The sequence below is a fragment of the Mirounga angustirostris genome, unplaced genomic scaffold (genome assembly GCF_029215605.1).
Source record: "Mirounga angustirostris isolate CCGP_5_RB_7025 unplaced genomic scaffold, mMirAng1.0.hap1 SCAF_12, whole genome shotgun sequence".
Classification (NCBI taxonomy): domain Eukaryota; kingdom Metazoa; phylum Chordata; class Mammalia; order Carnivora; family Phocidae; genus Mirounga; species Mirounga angustirostris.
In genome coordinates this window covers 100,783,163-100,797,837 of record NW_026991720.1, presented here as the reverse complement: position 1 = coordinate 100,797,837, position 14,675 = coordinate 100,783,163, and the positions used below count along the sequence as shown (strand labels likewise).

At 49.1% G+C, this 14,675-nt stretch overlaps 1 protein-coding gene across 2 annotated transcripts in view; it reads right to left on the bottom strand.

Annotated features, from left to right (window-relative positions):
- COBL (cordon-bleu WH2 repeat protein) overlaps positions 1 to 14,675 on the bottom strand; it is a 279,617-nt gene that overhangs the window by 110,322 nt on the left and 154,620 nt on the right. For both annotated transcript variants that reach the window (XM_064575461.1, XM_064575462.1), the window contains exon 7: positions 14,178 to 14,360. In XM_064575461.1, coding sequence (XP_064431531.1) covers positions 14,178 to 14,360 — 183 coding nt within the window. The remainder of the gene's footprint in view (positions 1 to 14,177; positions 14,361 to 14,675) is intronic.

The window sequence follows — 14,675 nt, the reverse complement described above, 5'->3', positions numbered from 1 at the left end:
AGCAGGGAGCCCGATGCGGGACTCGATCCCGAGACTCCAGGATCATGACCTGAGCCGAAGGCAGACACTTAACCAACTGAGCCACCCAGGTGCCCGGATGTCCTTCCTTTTTAAGGCCAAATAATATTCCACTGTACGGATGTACTGCATTTGTTATCCATGTATCCATCTATGGGTGCTTGGGTTGCTTCTGCCTCTTGGCTATCGTGAATAATGCTGCCAACAACTTGGGTGTGTGAATATCTTGAGACTCCATTTTTGATTCTTTTGGTTACATACCCCAAAGTGGAAGTATTGGATCATACAGTAGTTTTATTTTTAATTTTTTTCAAAAACTGCCATACTGTGTTTTATAGCAGCTGCACCGTTTTACATTCCCACCGAGAGTGCACAAGGGCTCCAATTTCCCCATGGCCTTGACCACAGTTGTTATTTTCTGTTTTGTTTTTTGGTTTTGATAGTAACCATCCTAATGGCGTGGGAGGTGGAATCTCATTTTGGTATTGATTTGTAATTCCCTTGTAATTAGTGATGCTGAGCACCTTTTCCTGGGCTTACTGGCTCCCTGCATGTTTTCTTTTTTTTTTAATTTAATTTTATTATGTTATGTTAGTCACCATACATCATTAGTTTTTGATGTAGTGTTCCACGATTCACTGTTTTCTTTATAGAAATGTCTACTCAAGTCCTTTGCTTATTTTAGAGTTATTTATAACTCTATATATGCATTCTTGATATATTCTGAATATTAACACTTTATCAGATACACGAGTTGCAACTATTTTCTCCCATCTTGTAGGTGTCCTGGTCACTCTGCTGATTGTGTCCTTTGCTGCAGAGAAGTACAGCTTCAGAGACTCAAACTGTGTGAAGGTGGCTGAGAAATAAATCAAATGTTTCTAAACATGAAGGATGATCAATCGCAACGAAGCCAGATCAGAGAAGGCTGGGAACGGAAGTTCAAGACCAAGCGGGGCTGCCCTTGGCTCTGCACTTGGCTCTCGGTTCCAAAGGCCCAATGATGCCTCCAGGAGAGGAATTAGGGTCTTTTATGCGATAAATTTAAAATACTGATTTGAATTCTAAAACCCACTGTTCTGATTGTTGGGTATCAGGGTGATCGTTAAGAGTCCTAAAAATATTCGGATATAAAGAAGCAACACACAAAGGCAAGAAAAATAAAGAAATCACGATTTTACCAGGTTCTCTTTATAAGAAGAAACACATAGACTGTTGGTTACCACGGTCGATGGCCAAAACCAACGTGACAAGAGGGACAACGTATGGGGACGAGAACCATACACTTGAACACTGAAGATTTAAGCCGTGTGAGGCTAGAACATGAAGCCCAGATTTCCTTTCCTTTGTGTCAACCACAACGTCAACGTGTAGGAAAGGGGCAAGCTCACATTACATTCTGATGTTATCAAAGAGGCCTCCATAAATGTCACACTTGGGCGACAGCTAAAAATACATGAGCATCTAATCTTCTTCAAATAAGCTTGCTTCGGTAGCTGGAAGTGTCAGGGAGGAAAGGGCCTGTAACTAAGTGTGCATGTAAAACCACCAAAATAGCTCCCATTTCCTTTCTCTGCAAACTCTCCATATCCTCCACCCTGTTTTATCCACCCAAGGAAGTTCGTTTGTGGCACCGACTGTTTTCCTAGGCTCTGCAACGGGATGGGACGCTCCAGGTTCACATGGCTGTTTGTTTTGATGAAAGAGTAAGACTTCCTCTGAACACAATGCAGATCTGCATCTTTGCCTCCTCGCGGAAGAAGGAAACATCCCAAATATGCAGTCTCCTAGCATTTCCACTTCCTCCAGTGTTAAAAAAAAAAGACCTTGTTCTGTACCATCATACATTTTGTATTCGCTTTTCCATATTTTAGGAGCTAAACAAAACCTATATGTGGCTGTTTCTTTCCAAAGGAACCTGTGCAAATCCCTTATTTAATTTTGTGCTAGTTTTGGTGATTTGCTAACCTGGTAGATGTACTTCATATCTGGAACATGCGTTTTTGTTTTTGTTTTTTTAAAGACCTCATTTATTTATTTGAGAGAGAGAGAGAGAGAGAGAGAGAGAGAGAGCGCATGAGAGGGGGGAGGGTCAGAGGGAGAAGCAGACTCCCCGCTGATTGGGGAGCCTGATGCGGGGCTCAATCCTGGGACTCCGGGACCATGACCTGAGCCCAAGACAGCCACTTAGCCAACTGAACCACACAGGCTCCCCTATCTGGAACATTTGAAGACTCAATGACAGAATTATTCCTTAAAGGGTTGCCTCAAAAGGAGACTGAGTTAGGCTGGGTCTGAAAGAAACTTACACGGTCCCACTTGTTTTATCTTTCATTCCTGTCAAGACTCCTGAAGCCCCATAACACACTGGATGAGCAGATACACAGAGTTTTGCCAACTGGGTAGAGCCACAAAAATAATAAATATAAATGGGTTTCAGACCAGTCAAACTTCTGTATCTTTGGCTGGGGCAAACCAGGTGACATCCACTCCACTGATTTGGTCATTCGCCCAGAGAACAGCAGGCTGGCATTCCTCAGGATGAGCCTGCCAGGTTTGCTTCATTTCCTTGACAAAGGGCACAAATGGAGGTGAACTGATTCTGTCCTGATTCTGCCAGATGTTCCAACTATAGGGTCAGCTCCATGAGAAGCGGGATGGGCTGTCGAGAAAGAGCTCCATGGATTCGGAGCAGGGAGAATCTGCTCTGTGGAAAAATCAGGGTATTTGCGGTGCACAGTGGAGTGTGAATATGTTCTTTCTCCAAGAAGACATTTTAGAATTTTTTTTTTTTAAGATTTATTTATTGGGGCACCTGGGTGGCTCAGTTGGTTAAGCGACTGCCTTCAGCTCAGGTCATGATCCCAGGGTCCTGGGATCGAGCCCCACGTCGGGCTCTCTGCTCAGCCGGAAGCCTGCTTCTTCCTCTCCCATTCCCCCTGCTTGTGTTCCCTCTCGTGCTGTCTCTCTCTCTCTCCCTGTCAATTAAATAAATAAAATCTTAAAAAAAAAAAAGATTTATTTATTTGAGAGAGAGAGCACACATGGGAAGGGGCAGAGGGAGAGAAACTTTAGTTGACTCTGTGCTAATCACGGAGCCTGACGCAGGGCTCGAGCTCACGACCCCGAGATCATGACCTGAGCCGAAACCGAGAGTCGGACGCTTAACCGACTGTGCCACCCAGGCGTCCCTAGAATTGTTTTTAATCTTTGGGTTTTCATTCTCCACTAGCAAACACCTGCCTTCTCTGTCAAGGAGGAGTAAATGAGTGTAGCCCCCTGTTTCAAACCTTCTATCCATTTGAGAATCTCTACATCAGAAGAGATGGTGGTAGCAGCGGTGGTTATGATGCCCCAGCACCTGACGCCACCCGAGCCCCGCGGCATCTCCCGCAGAGGGTGCGGCGCCGGGATTCAAGCCCACACGTCTCCCACTCAAACACGATGCCACCCGATGGCCACACGTTTCCCTCTGATCCCCATCAGCGCCCATGCGGGAGAACTTCCTGCCAGAAAGATGTCTCTGGCAGGCCCGACTTCTGCCACTTACTGGCATGGCCCTGTGACCTCTCTTCACCCTGGCAGACCTTGTGTCCTCACTGGTACAAGGAAGACAGGACCAGATTAAGTTAAATGAAATGATGACCTATGTGAGATCTTAGCAGAGTGGCTGAAACACAGCAAGGACTGAGCCATCGTTGGGTCCTTAATCGTCTTCATGCTGACCTTGGGACCAGCTGGCTGAGGACCGGATGACATGCCTTCTCTGCCCAGCTGCCCTGGAAATCTTTTTGAGTGCACTTCCGCACGTGGTTGGTGTGGCACAATGGCCTCCCACCCCCCGCTGAGTTAACAGTTAAAACGCTCCCGGCCAGGATGGATGGTCTTTCTAGGCTAGGACTGTATCTATGATCTGCATGCCACCTGTTGGGTAAGAATCTGGAAGTGACACCTTCATCCAGCCTAGTCTCTGGCCCCTGGCATGGGAATTAGCGGGGATCATAAAAAGCAAGGTTGCGAGTGAGAATTTCCCATGGATTGGATCCCTATGCCATAATCTACCCAGACAAGGGCCATTCTCCAGTATCTGGGGACATAAGACATCTGCTCCAATTAAATACCGAGAGCCTATAAAGCACCGAATCATATTTGCTCTCGAATTCCTTATGGTTAAGAAAACTGCTCATAAACAGAAACCCAGCTTCCTTTTGTTATGGACTAAATTCTGCACATACCCTCCCCCTCAAATTTGTACCTTGAAGTCCTAATCCCCATACCTCAGAATGTGACTATTTTTGGAGAGAGGGTCTTTAAAGAGGTGATTAAACCAAAATGAGGCCAAGAGGGCGATTCCCATATTCCTTGTACAAGAAGGAGAGACATGTGCGTGCAGGGCAGACCCCATGAGCACACAGTGCAGAGACAGCTATCTCCAAGCCTTGAGAGGCCTCAGGAGCACCCCGATCTTGGACTAAGAGCCTCGGAACTATGAGAAATAAATTTCTGTTGCGCCAGCTCCCGAGTCTGTGGTGTCTCGTCATCACGGCAGCCCAGCAAACGAGTTCCCCTTAACTTAGCTGGCAGGCGGTCACTGTGCCTGTCACAGCTCAAACTGTTATAGGTTCCATGAAGGCTTTCTTCAGACACGGCCTTGAGTAAGCCACTCACCCTCTGCGTGCCCATCACCTACGAAAAGGAGCCCACAGTCCCTATAAGAGCAGCTAAGAAAACTAAGATAACATCGCACTGCCTTGCTAGGAGATCATGGAAGCCAACACTACACCTAACTGCCACATGGTGCTTCCCCATATTCGTCACGCCAGCACCCCAACTTCGCCTCAAAGAAGATTCTTTCCTATATTCCATGAAAACAAGCATTTCTAGAAGAGTGGGCCCACGCACTGGTCCCTGTCCCGTCCTCTGGATGCAGCCCCCGCTCAGGACAGGAACTTGTGAGCCTTTACATTTCTCTGCTTAAGTATTCTAATTTCTGCTATTTCTAGACTCTTCAATTTCTAGAATGTTCTCTTCTTGGCATATTTTCGTTTTTCCACCTCTCCCTAGCATCACACTACTGTGAACTCTTCCCAGACTCAACTGACTGCCGGTTCCTCAAAATACCTGCGCCTTTTCCTCAGCTGCAATCATTCTTGCATTGGAAATCTAGGGGTGCCAGGGTCAACCTTGGATTAGAGCGCATCGAGAAGCTTCGATGGGACCTGGGTATGGGGTTACGCTTGTCCAGGGTCTACAGCATGGGGGACACGGGAGCAACAGAGCTAGGGGCCATTAGAGACCCTGATGCTCCCTCACCTCCAAATGCCATTGCACTGAAGATCACTCCAGATCCTGGCAGGCCTCCTGTCTAGCTGCCCCCAGGTACCTGAGCCTCCAGCCGGATACACACACCATGTACGTCATTGATCACAGGGCCCATTCTCCCTGTGTGTGTCACCGGAGACCTTCCAGGTAGACAACAGTTCATTTATCACGGTTGAAGAGAAGCCATGCCGCCTCGCAGGACTCTCCTTGGCCCTTCTGTCATCTGGCCCACACTGGTTTGTTTATGAAATGCTCACTGATGGATGACTGCATGCCAGGCATTGTGCTTGGGGCTGGGACGTACCGCGAACAGGTCATTGTCCCCAGTCGGGATTCAGCCAAGTGGATGGCAAGTCTACACTGTGTACTCAAGGCTGTGGGGACAGGGGGCGGGTGCTGAGGCTCCACAGAGTGGCACCTTACTGACCTCTGCTAAGGGGTTCTCTAAGGAGAGCTAAGGGCGAGAGGTCACTACAGAGTGACTGAACTGGAAAATCCCAAATGCTGTAAAATGTCCTACAAGTCACAATGTCTGGGGATAGCTCATCATGCCCATGGAGAGGGACAGAGCCACAGAGAGGGGAATGCACGCCCTCCAGCCAGTCAGACAGCCGCCTATAACCCAAACACACAGGATGATGTGCCTGAGAGAATAAGTCTGCTTTTATCCTGAGAGAAACCACAACAGCAGGGAACACATCGCGGAGGTTTTGCACTCTGCTGAGGGGAAGATGCAGCCTGGAAAATGCTTTTCCTTTCCATAGGCAGTCACCTGTTGCATCTGCTTTGGACAAAAAGCTGGGGAGGGGGCATGCTGGGGGGAGGGGTGCTCGGCGTTGTCTTTTGTTGAAGACATCTGAGTTTTATAAAGAAAGAAACATTCACAACAGGCTCAGGAACAAACACACAGAAGAAGCCAAAGGCCTCACTTTCCTGCCTGCCCAAGGACAGGGCTGGGCTGGTGGGAGGAGGGCAGGGACAGAGGGGCTTTCCTGCAGGGCGACGGGGAGGGCAGAAGGGGCCATCTGCATCCACTCCACCCCCCCCTCCACCCCCCCCGGGGAGAGATGCTCTGCTGAGTTACCAACCTGCAGCCCCACCACAAAAAGGGCTAAGCCCTACACTGCTCCTGACCTTCAGAGGAGAGCCAGGCACCGCCACACGGGAAGGAAATGGAAACACGGCGCTCCCACGGTATTCCAGAACATTAAAGTGCATCGTTCGGTCAACAGCGGGGAGGTGGAAAGCCCTCTGCCACCGCTGAGAGGAAGCCTGGCAGCTCCTCTGGGTTTGTAAGGACGTCTATTCAAACCCTGGGATGAGTCCCTGAGATGCAGGGCTCCCAACCTCGATGTCGGCACCTCGTCCTCACCAAGGTCTGTGTGTCTGACAAAGTCACAGAGGGAACGTGGCCGCTTGGGGCACAGTGACTTCCGCACTGGAGGTGGGGAGTCCTGCATCTGCAGGTCGGGGCACAGGCCCCGAGCCCCCCACCCCGCCGTTTAGAAGGGTCACCATGTACAGCCAAGGGCTGTGCCGTCTCCGACCTGCAGCGGGCCTGGCCTGACTCAGTTTCCTCAACTCAGCTGAAGAAGGGCCGTCACAATGAGCAAACTCGCCAGGGGGGCTGTGAGGGCGAAGCCAACAATTCATGTGGCCTCGGATTCTACAAATGGCAGAAGAGTGCCCCCCCCCCCCACAGAGATAGAGATACACATGTATCTGTGCATGTGTTATTTTGAAGAAACATGGTTAAGAGGCATTAAAAGAGCAAACCGACAGAAGGGAGTTTAACAGGACACACAGGGAGCGGGCAGAAGGGCCTGGGGGGCAGAAAATCACCGACACTCAGAGAGAAGGTCTGGGGGTGGGGGGAGGGAGAGAGAACAGAGAGCTTCTCTCTCTGCAGCTCCTTTCCACGTATCCTCCTATTTCATCTCCCGACTGTGGGAGGCTCCTGTACCCAACTAAGAGTGGAGAATCGTACGATGTGGCAGGGTCCAGGCTTCGGCCACACCCGCGGCTCCTTCCCCGCCCCTGGGCTGCAGGTGCCCCACTCTGCTCCTCGTCACGGAGCACAGGAAGTGGGGTACGTGTGTGTGTGTGTGTGTGTCCCGCCCTCGGAGGCTGACCACTCCCCAGGAGGCCCTGTCCCCACAGCGGCTCCAGCCTGCACAGCACGCACAGGCTTCTCCACGCCCTCCTGCCTCCACACACAGTTCCCACACCTCCACCCGTCTACACCTGGTGGGCACTTCTAGCTCTAGCATCTGGCAGAAGCCTGCGCTTGTCGGGCTCACAGAGAGTCTCCTCCTGTAGCGACGAGCGAATGGCACGTGTTCTGGCCAGATCTGTCGCCACTTCTAAGTAGGCTCTGTGAGCAGGGCAATTCATTACCCTTCGCGTTACATTTTGAAATCAGTGGTTTTCACTTAGAGAGGACCCGTCTGCGCCTGCCTGATAGATGAATCATGTATGCATGAAGTGAATTAATACACACGTTTACCGATGTGGTGGCACAGTGTTAGACCCTGAGACACGTCAGTGGGTCCGGAGACGAAGTCCCTTGCCTCTGGGCTTACGTGTTAGAAGCTGGAAGAGAAACGGGACAGAACGGCAGACGGCACGAACTGTGACCAGAGGGTGGACGGTCAACGAGGCCTTGCTGGGGAAGTGACCTCCAAGCAGGGTGTGGGTGAGGGAAGAAGGTGACAGGCCCCGTGGCCAGGACAAGGTAAAGGCCTCTTTGGGCAGGGGGGTGAGGGCATGGGCAGAGGTGCTGGGCCCAGAGCGTGGAGGCCTGCAGGCCGAGGTGAGAGAGCGGGTTATTCTCCAGGGTATGCAAAGGGGAGACAGGCCCCCACTTTTGTTGTCGCAAGTGTAGCTCTAGCTGTGGTGTAGAAAGAGTGTGCAGACGGAGGGGCAGGGGCAGCAGCAGGGACCGAGGACGAGGCCACTGCAATGGGGGTTATCCCAGGGCAGGAGCGTCTGCACCGGGGGGCTAAGGTGGGCGTGGGGGGAGGTGGCTGGCTTTGGGATCAGTCCTCGCTGACAGGTGGAGGCGCATGAGAGAGGGAGGTGAGTCTGCAGACCTCCCCTCCTCATGTCACACTGGGGGTCAGTCCAGGTGGGGCCTCTTCCCCTCCCAGGTCCCTGGCGCACAGGCATATTGAAGGGACCACTCTTCTCTCCTGAACTGACCTTCAAATCCTGCCTGGTCAGCACAGCACTCCGGGAAGCCAAATGGACGAGCCAGGTTCATGTGAGCCCCACCCACACCCTGGAGGTCATCGAAGGTCTTTGATTACTATGAAGAATAACTTTTTAAAAGGATTTATTTATTTGTTTATTTGAGAGAGAAAGAGAGAGAGAGAGCATGAGCATGAGCGGGGGGAGAGGCAGAGGGAGAGGCAGACTCCCCACCGAGCAGGGAGCCCGATGCAGGACTCGATCCCAGGACCCTGGGATCACGACCTGAGCCGAAAGCAGATGTTTAACCTACTGAGCTACCCAGGCGCCCCTGAAGAATAACTGAAGAATAATTTTTTAAAAGTCTCCAAGCATCATCCACTTTGCCAGAAACAAATTAACAACCACCATGAGGCAGGACACAGAGAACTTAAAGGAGACTTCACCCCAGAAGAAGGACCGTGGCCATGGCTCCGTGGGAATAGGGATCCCATTCACCCCGACATCCTCGCGGACGATCAATTCCATAAGCAACAACTGTCAGTCCTAACAGCAGGGAGGAGAAGGCATTTGGAGCTTACCCTGGTCTGTGGCCCTGCTCCGTGGGGACTCCTTCGCTGGAGCCTTCTCTCTGCTGTGGATTGGGATGAGGAGCGAGGTCGGGAACATGGCAGAACAAGGCGATACGCCGTCACAGGAACCGTCAAATGCATACTTCAGTTCTGGACGAAACTTTTCAGTGGGGGTGCACTCAGCAAAGTTTTACGATTTCCCGTAATATTCTAATCACCTGATTCTCATGATGTTTCCAGAAATGGAACCTCAAGTGGGAATACTTTCCCCTAATTTCTAACACGTGCAGATTACCCTAATTATTTACACAGTACAAAACGCTGTGTGTTTACGTGTACATCGCACTAAGATATTTGAGGAATGAATACCAATTCTTGCTTGTAAGCACAGGGCTTGCAAATAGCAGCTGTTCAAGATATATTTATCAAATACATAAGCAATGTTTCATGGAAAAAATCTATTTTGGGTAAGACCAATAACTGATCATAACACCAACACCCCCCCATCTCTCATTTTAATGGCCAATACAACCAGTTATTTTAGTCCTGATGCAACAAACTTGAGATCATGTACAAGCGCACTTGTCATGTTGGAATTTTATGGTGTTGAACGCTCTCTGCAATGAATGCAATAATTCAAATACTATAGGACAAAAGAAAGCCTGGATGGCTGAAACACTTTCTGAATGACTTTTACTCACAATAAAAAAGGATTTATAGTTGTTATAGGCACAACAGCAGGCGTAGAAGAACCGTGTGTCGACTGAAAAAATAGTGAAGAGCTGTTCATTCCAGATTTGTGGGAAATGATAACTCAAGTTAGACAACACAGCATTTTCTAGTAAAGTCCCACAAGTTATTTTTAATCAATTGACAGAAAAGCGAAAGAAGCCTCTCTGTAGCCAGCAAAGTGTTGTACAGAGGCAGAAGCCAGCAAGTGTGATTTATGTGGGATTGCTTTGATCCTGAATAGGTAAACTGAGTCACCTAATGGATTACTGGACAGGATTCTGTTCTCGTTCTTCTCAGAGAGAGTCTCCAAAGGCATAAAAGGGATGAGCAATTGTCCCCTGATAATCTCTGACAGTGTGGAGTAGTGAACGGGGTGTTCAGTCTGTGACTGATGGGGCAAAAATGCCACCAAGGGGGTGTGTGGCATCATTTAACGGGATGAACCTGCCCCCGGGGTGTGGCAACTTTTTGCACTGCCCCCGATGTTTATAGCAATGGAGAGTTTGAGTTTGAGATTTAGTCTGCAACTTGGTTCATGCAGGAGGCTGGCCAGGGCATAGAGCCTTTGACCCACCACCCAGCCCTCCCTGCCTCAGGCTCCCGCATCCCCTGATGCCTGGCTCTCACGCCACCTGGTTATGCGGTTTGTGCACCTCGGGAAAGGAGGGGTGCGAGTGGAGGGACTCACCAAGGACTACCAGGGGTGACAGCGCTGGGATCTGGACCCAGGTGGCCGCTCCAGGGCCCCTGCTCTGACCTCTCCATCATGCACCTGGGGAGGCTGCTTTTAGTCTTCCCATTCTGCAGAGGAGGAAAACTGAGGACCAGAGAGTGAGTGGAGCTATTTATTCATCTTAACATCCAACGTCAGGCCCCAGCTAACACCATGGCGACCTGTGCCCAAATATTATTACATAGCGCAGATTCATTCCTTTCTAGGTAACTGTCCTGCCAAAGACTCTCTCAGGATCTGTTAAGAATATTTACACCGAGCGGCTCTCTCTCACATTTGTTAGTTCCAAATCTGCGTGGGTGGATCAGGGCAGTGGCAGTCTGTGGCATGGAGGTTCTCAAAGTGGGGTTTGCCTGGGAACTTGCTGGAATGCCAATTCTCAGGCCCTGCCCCAGATCTCCCGAATCAGAAACTCTCAGGGTGGAGCCAAGTAAAATGTGTTTTAACAAGCCCTTTGGGGGTGATTCTGATGCTCACTTAAGTCTGAAAAATACTGACTTAGCATATGATGCCCTCACATATATATCATTCCTGTCTGAACGTTCCACTTGATTAGAACTACGTTCAAGGTACTGGGAAAGGGGAACACCTTGGTCTGGCCACTTCTGGAAGGATAGATGGAAAGATAACACGTTTCTTTACCCGTCTTGCCAATTTCTCTGCTAACAGGCTTGCCCGGGGACACTGTTAATTTCTTTTCCACTGGCCCCAACACCTCTGGGAACCGCTCTATGGAAAGTACTTTTAGAAATTACCAATACTGATGATCATGTTGTGAGTCTATCATCAGGTAACAAACATGCATACAAAGACCGCGTTTTTGAAAATGTTTCTGATGAGCCGGGACGTGGCTGAAAATATTCCCACTCTAAGACCTGAATACAGAAACCCCAAATTTTTCAGACCAGATGATAAGAAAAAATCCTCTAAAATAAGAAAATAGACGCATTTTCCTTTTCCAAAACTAGTCATGTCCTTGAAAATAAGCCTTTCCTTTTCATTCAGGATATTGGTGTTAGCAACAGTTGCATATAAATAAGGCTTTCCAAACAAACATCTTATCTTTATATGGAAGGAAGTTCATGAAGAAGGAATTGACGTTTTTCCCCAACAATGACAACAATACATTTTTGGGTTCCTTTCCCAGAAATTAGTAAATAACAAAATACCTTTCTTTTAAAAAGGAAAAAAAAATGGTCCTAGCAAATGCTTAAATCTAATCCATATGCCACTCATATGCTTAAAAAAGGAGAGGGTTTCTGTGAGCCAATTTCTCCACTCATTCTGTGCCAAATAAAATAGATTTCAGTAAAAAGCTTTTACTGCCTCACAGGGAACTCTGTTCATTATTCAGGGTATAGAGAACTGTTTACTTTTCATTCAGAATTCCCGATTCTCTACTTACTATACATTTTCCTATTCCAGCAGACTTTATCCACTCTGGAGAAGTACGTTAAAATCTGAAAAACACCACATCTTCTCTGGATGGAAGACGGTTTTAAAATGCTGATTTGGCTTAGCATCTACATGCTATAACATTAGGGAAACGCGATTCTCATTGGAAAAAAAAAAACAAAACGTAAGTGATCATGATCCTGGAATTCGTGATTTTCACTGAGAAAGAAATATCCCTCCCAATCAAAAGCAAAAAGACGTCCCCAGAGGGGACTGGTTGAAAAGTGCTAAATGCTAGAAATATGATCTGCGGGTTATGAAAAAGTTCAGACTCTAAACCCCAGCAAAATAAAGAGGCACACGGCACACACCCACCAGAAGTCACCGTGTTTGATTTACACCCTTTAACCATGCAAGCGTACCACCAAATGAGGTGCCATTTGCGCCTAAAGTTCTTCGCATCAGAAGATAGCTAAGATATCATGGAGACCTCAAAACAACTTTGTGGCATTAGAAAATGCTTAGGAAGCCCCAAACTCAAAATACTTTCTTTTAAAATATGTCGTGTTGTAGGCTTTTCCAACAGATCACTGGGGCGCGGCCGGAAAGGTCTGTAGATGGGAACGGGGGAGGGGGGCAGTCTCTGGGGATAAAGATCACCCCTGGAGGGAGAGAGGAAGATTTGTTAAGATTAGGACTGATGGACAGACGGGGAGCGCCTCGGTGGCATACGTGATTGAGCATCCGACTCGGTTTTGACTCAGGTCATGGTCTCTGGGTCATGAGATCAAGCCCCACACTGGGTTCCATGCTCAGTGTGGAATCTGCTTGGGACTCTCTCTCCCTCTCCCTCTGCCCCTCCCCACTGCTTACATGCTCACTTGCTCTCTCTAAAATAAATAAGTCTTTAAAAAAAAAAAGACTGATGGACAGACAGACAACCAGGATAAAAAGGAAACTAAGTGAGAAGTCTGCGGCTCCAGAGTCCCCCTCAGATAACTTCTAACCATGATCCCGGGCCAAGCCTCCCACCTGCGAGGTACAGACTTAGTTTCAAGTTTATTTTAAAGAAGAGCCATTTTATGGAATGAGCAAAAAAGGGTTCCAACCAAGATTAGCAGGAATGTGAAGCACTCGGCCTATATAAAGCAGGGACAAGCCAAGGGACACCAAGGCAGAAGGAAAGGAAATTAAGCCCCTATGGGAGAATAAATGTGTGTTTTGTAAAGTTCCTGTTCATGCTGGGCTGTCCCCGCCCCCCCCGCCTCCGCCAGGAACCCGGGGCGCCCATCACTGGGAAACCTCTGAGCTTCATGAAGAACAATGCATCCTCACTGACTCTGCAGGTTGACCCCGTGTCTGAGAATACGGATGGAGCTGGTCTGCCTTGGGGAACTCATCTTCTCTAGGATTCAAAAGCCCGCTCCCATCCTGGCCACCCCGGGGACTGTCCCCGCCACTGCCCACCCAAATGAGGAACGATGCATTTGGAGAATATAAACCATACTTCCCAGTTTTACGGTGTCCCACTCCAAGCCCCAAGAAGAGGAGCCATGGCCAAGGAGCAGCCTGGCCCCTGGGAAGGGAGGTTTGGGGATTTCCAACAGCGCTGCAAGGTGGCACTTGCAGACAGGTGGCAGGAAAGAAGCCCAGTCGAGACCCCAGCTGCTGGGGACAGAGGCTGTTTCCCAGCCACACACAATGACAACCTCTTGCAAAGGGATTAAGTTGCTCTGAAGATAAACTTAACATGCACACTTCGTACATACATGGTCTCTGCAAATGCCGTATTACACTGAAAGTGACTTACTCCCCACTGTCCTGTGACTCTGACTTATTTGGGGCATCTTATATTAATATCACCTATCGTCCCTATCCCATACAGACTCCAGATTCTTCCAGTGCCCTGACCCATGCAATTTTCTCATGAAGCATTGGTGACGATGCCCAAAATTTCAACGCTAGAGGTAGAACAAATGCTAATCAGCAAGCACAGACCTCTAATGATTAAAAGCACAAAAAGTTTCCTACCTCCCATAACTGAAGTAGCATGGCATCTCACCTTTACTTCTACATAAAGCTTAAATATTGGCCCGAACACTCTCCCTGCTAAAGCCACAGATTTGAAGGATCGTAGGGCACGCAGGGAACTTCTAGAGAGAACTCACTGGTCCATCTAGTGGATGTGCTGGTCCCGAGAGCTGCCCTCTGCCTACCTTTTCCAAGGCCTTGTCCTGCGCTGGTGGCCCCGTGCCTGGCAGGGTCGGAGGAGGGGGTGCCCGCCGCTTCTTCAGGTCCGACTTCACAGACACCCCTGAGATGTTGCTGAGTGAGAGGGATGGACCCAACGTAATGGAACGGGAATTCACAGATGGGGAGTTGGGCGTTGTCAGGCAGCCCTGCGAAGGGGAGAGACAGACAGAAAATCTCATCAGTGTGAGATGACTTCTCTCGGGAGGATGCTCCAGCATGAACACAGTGCCAGACCACCCATGCAAGCCTCCAATATCATTTCCACTGACGGGCTCGAATGCCCCGAGCAAAACCCGTATTCTCACTTTGCCTTACAGCATACGACGCTGCGTGACAGATTCCTGCTGCAGGTTTATTTGCGTCGTCGTGAAGGAAACGGAGGATGCTTGCAACCTTTAACTCCACGTACCAGCTAGAATCAGTTAATACTCCCGACCAAACTGCAGGTATGTGAACCGAGC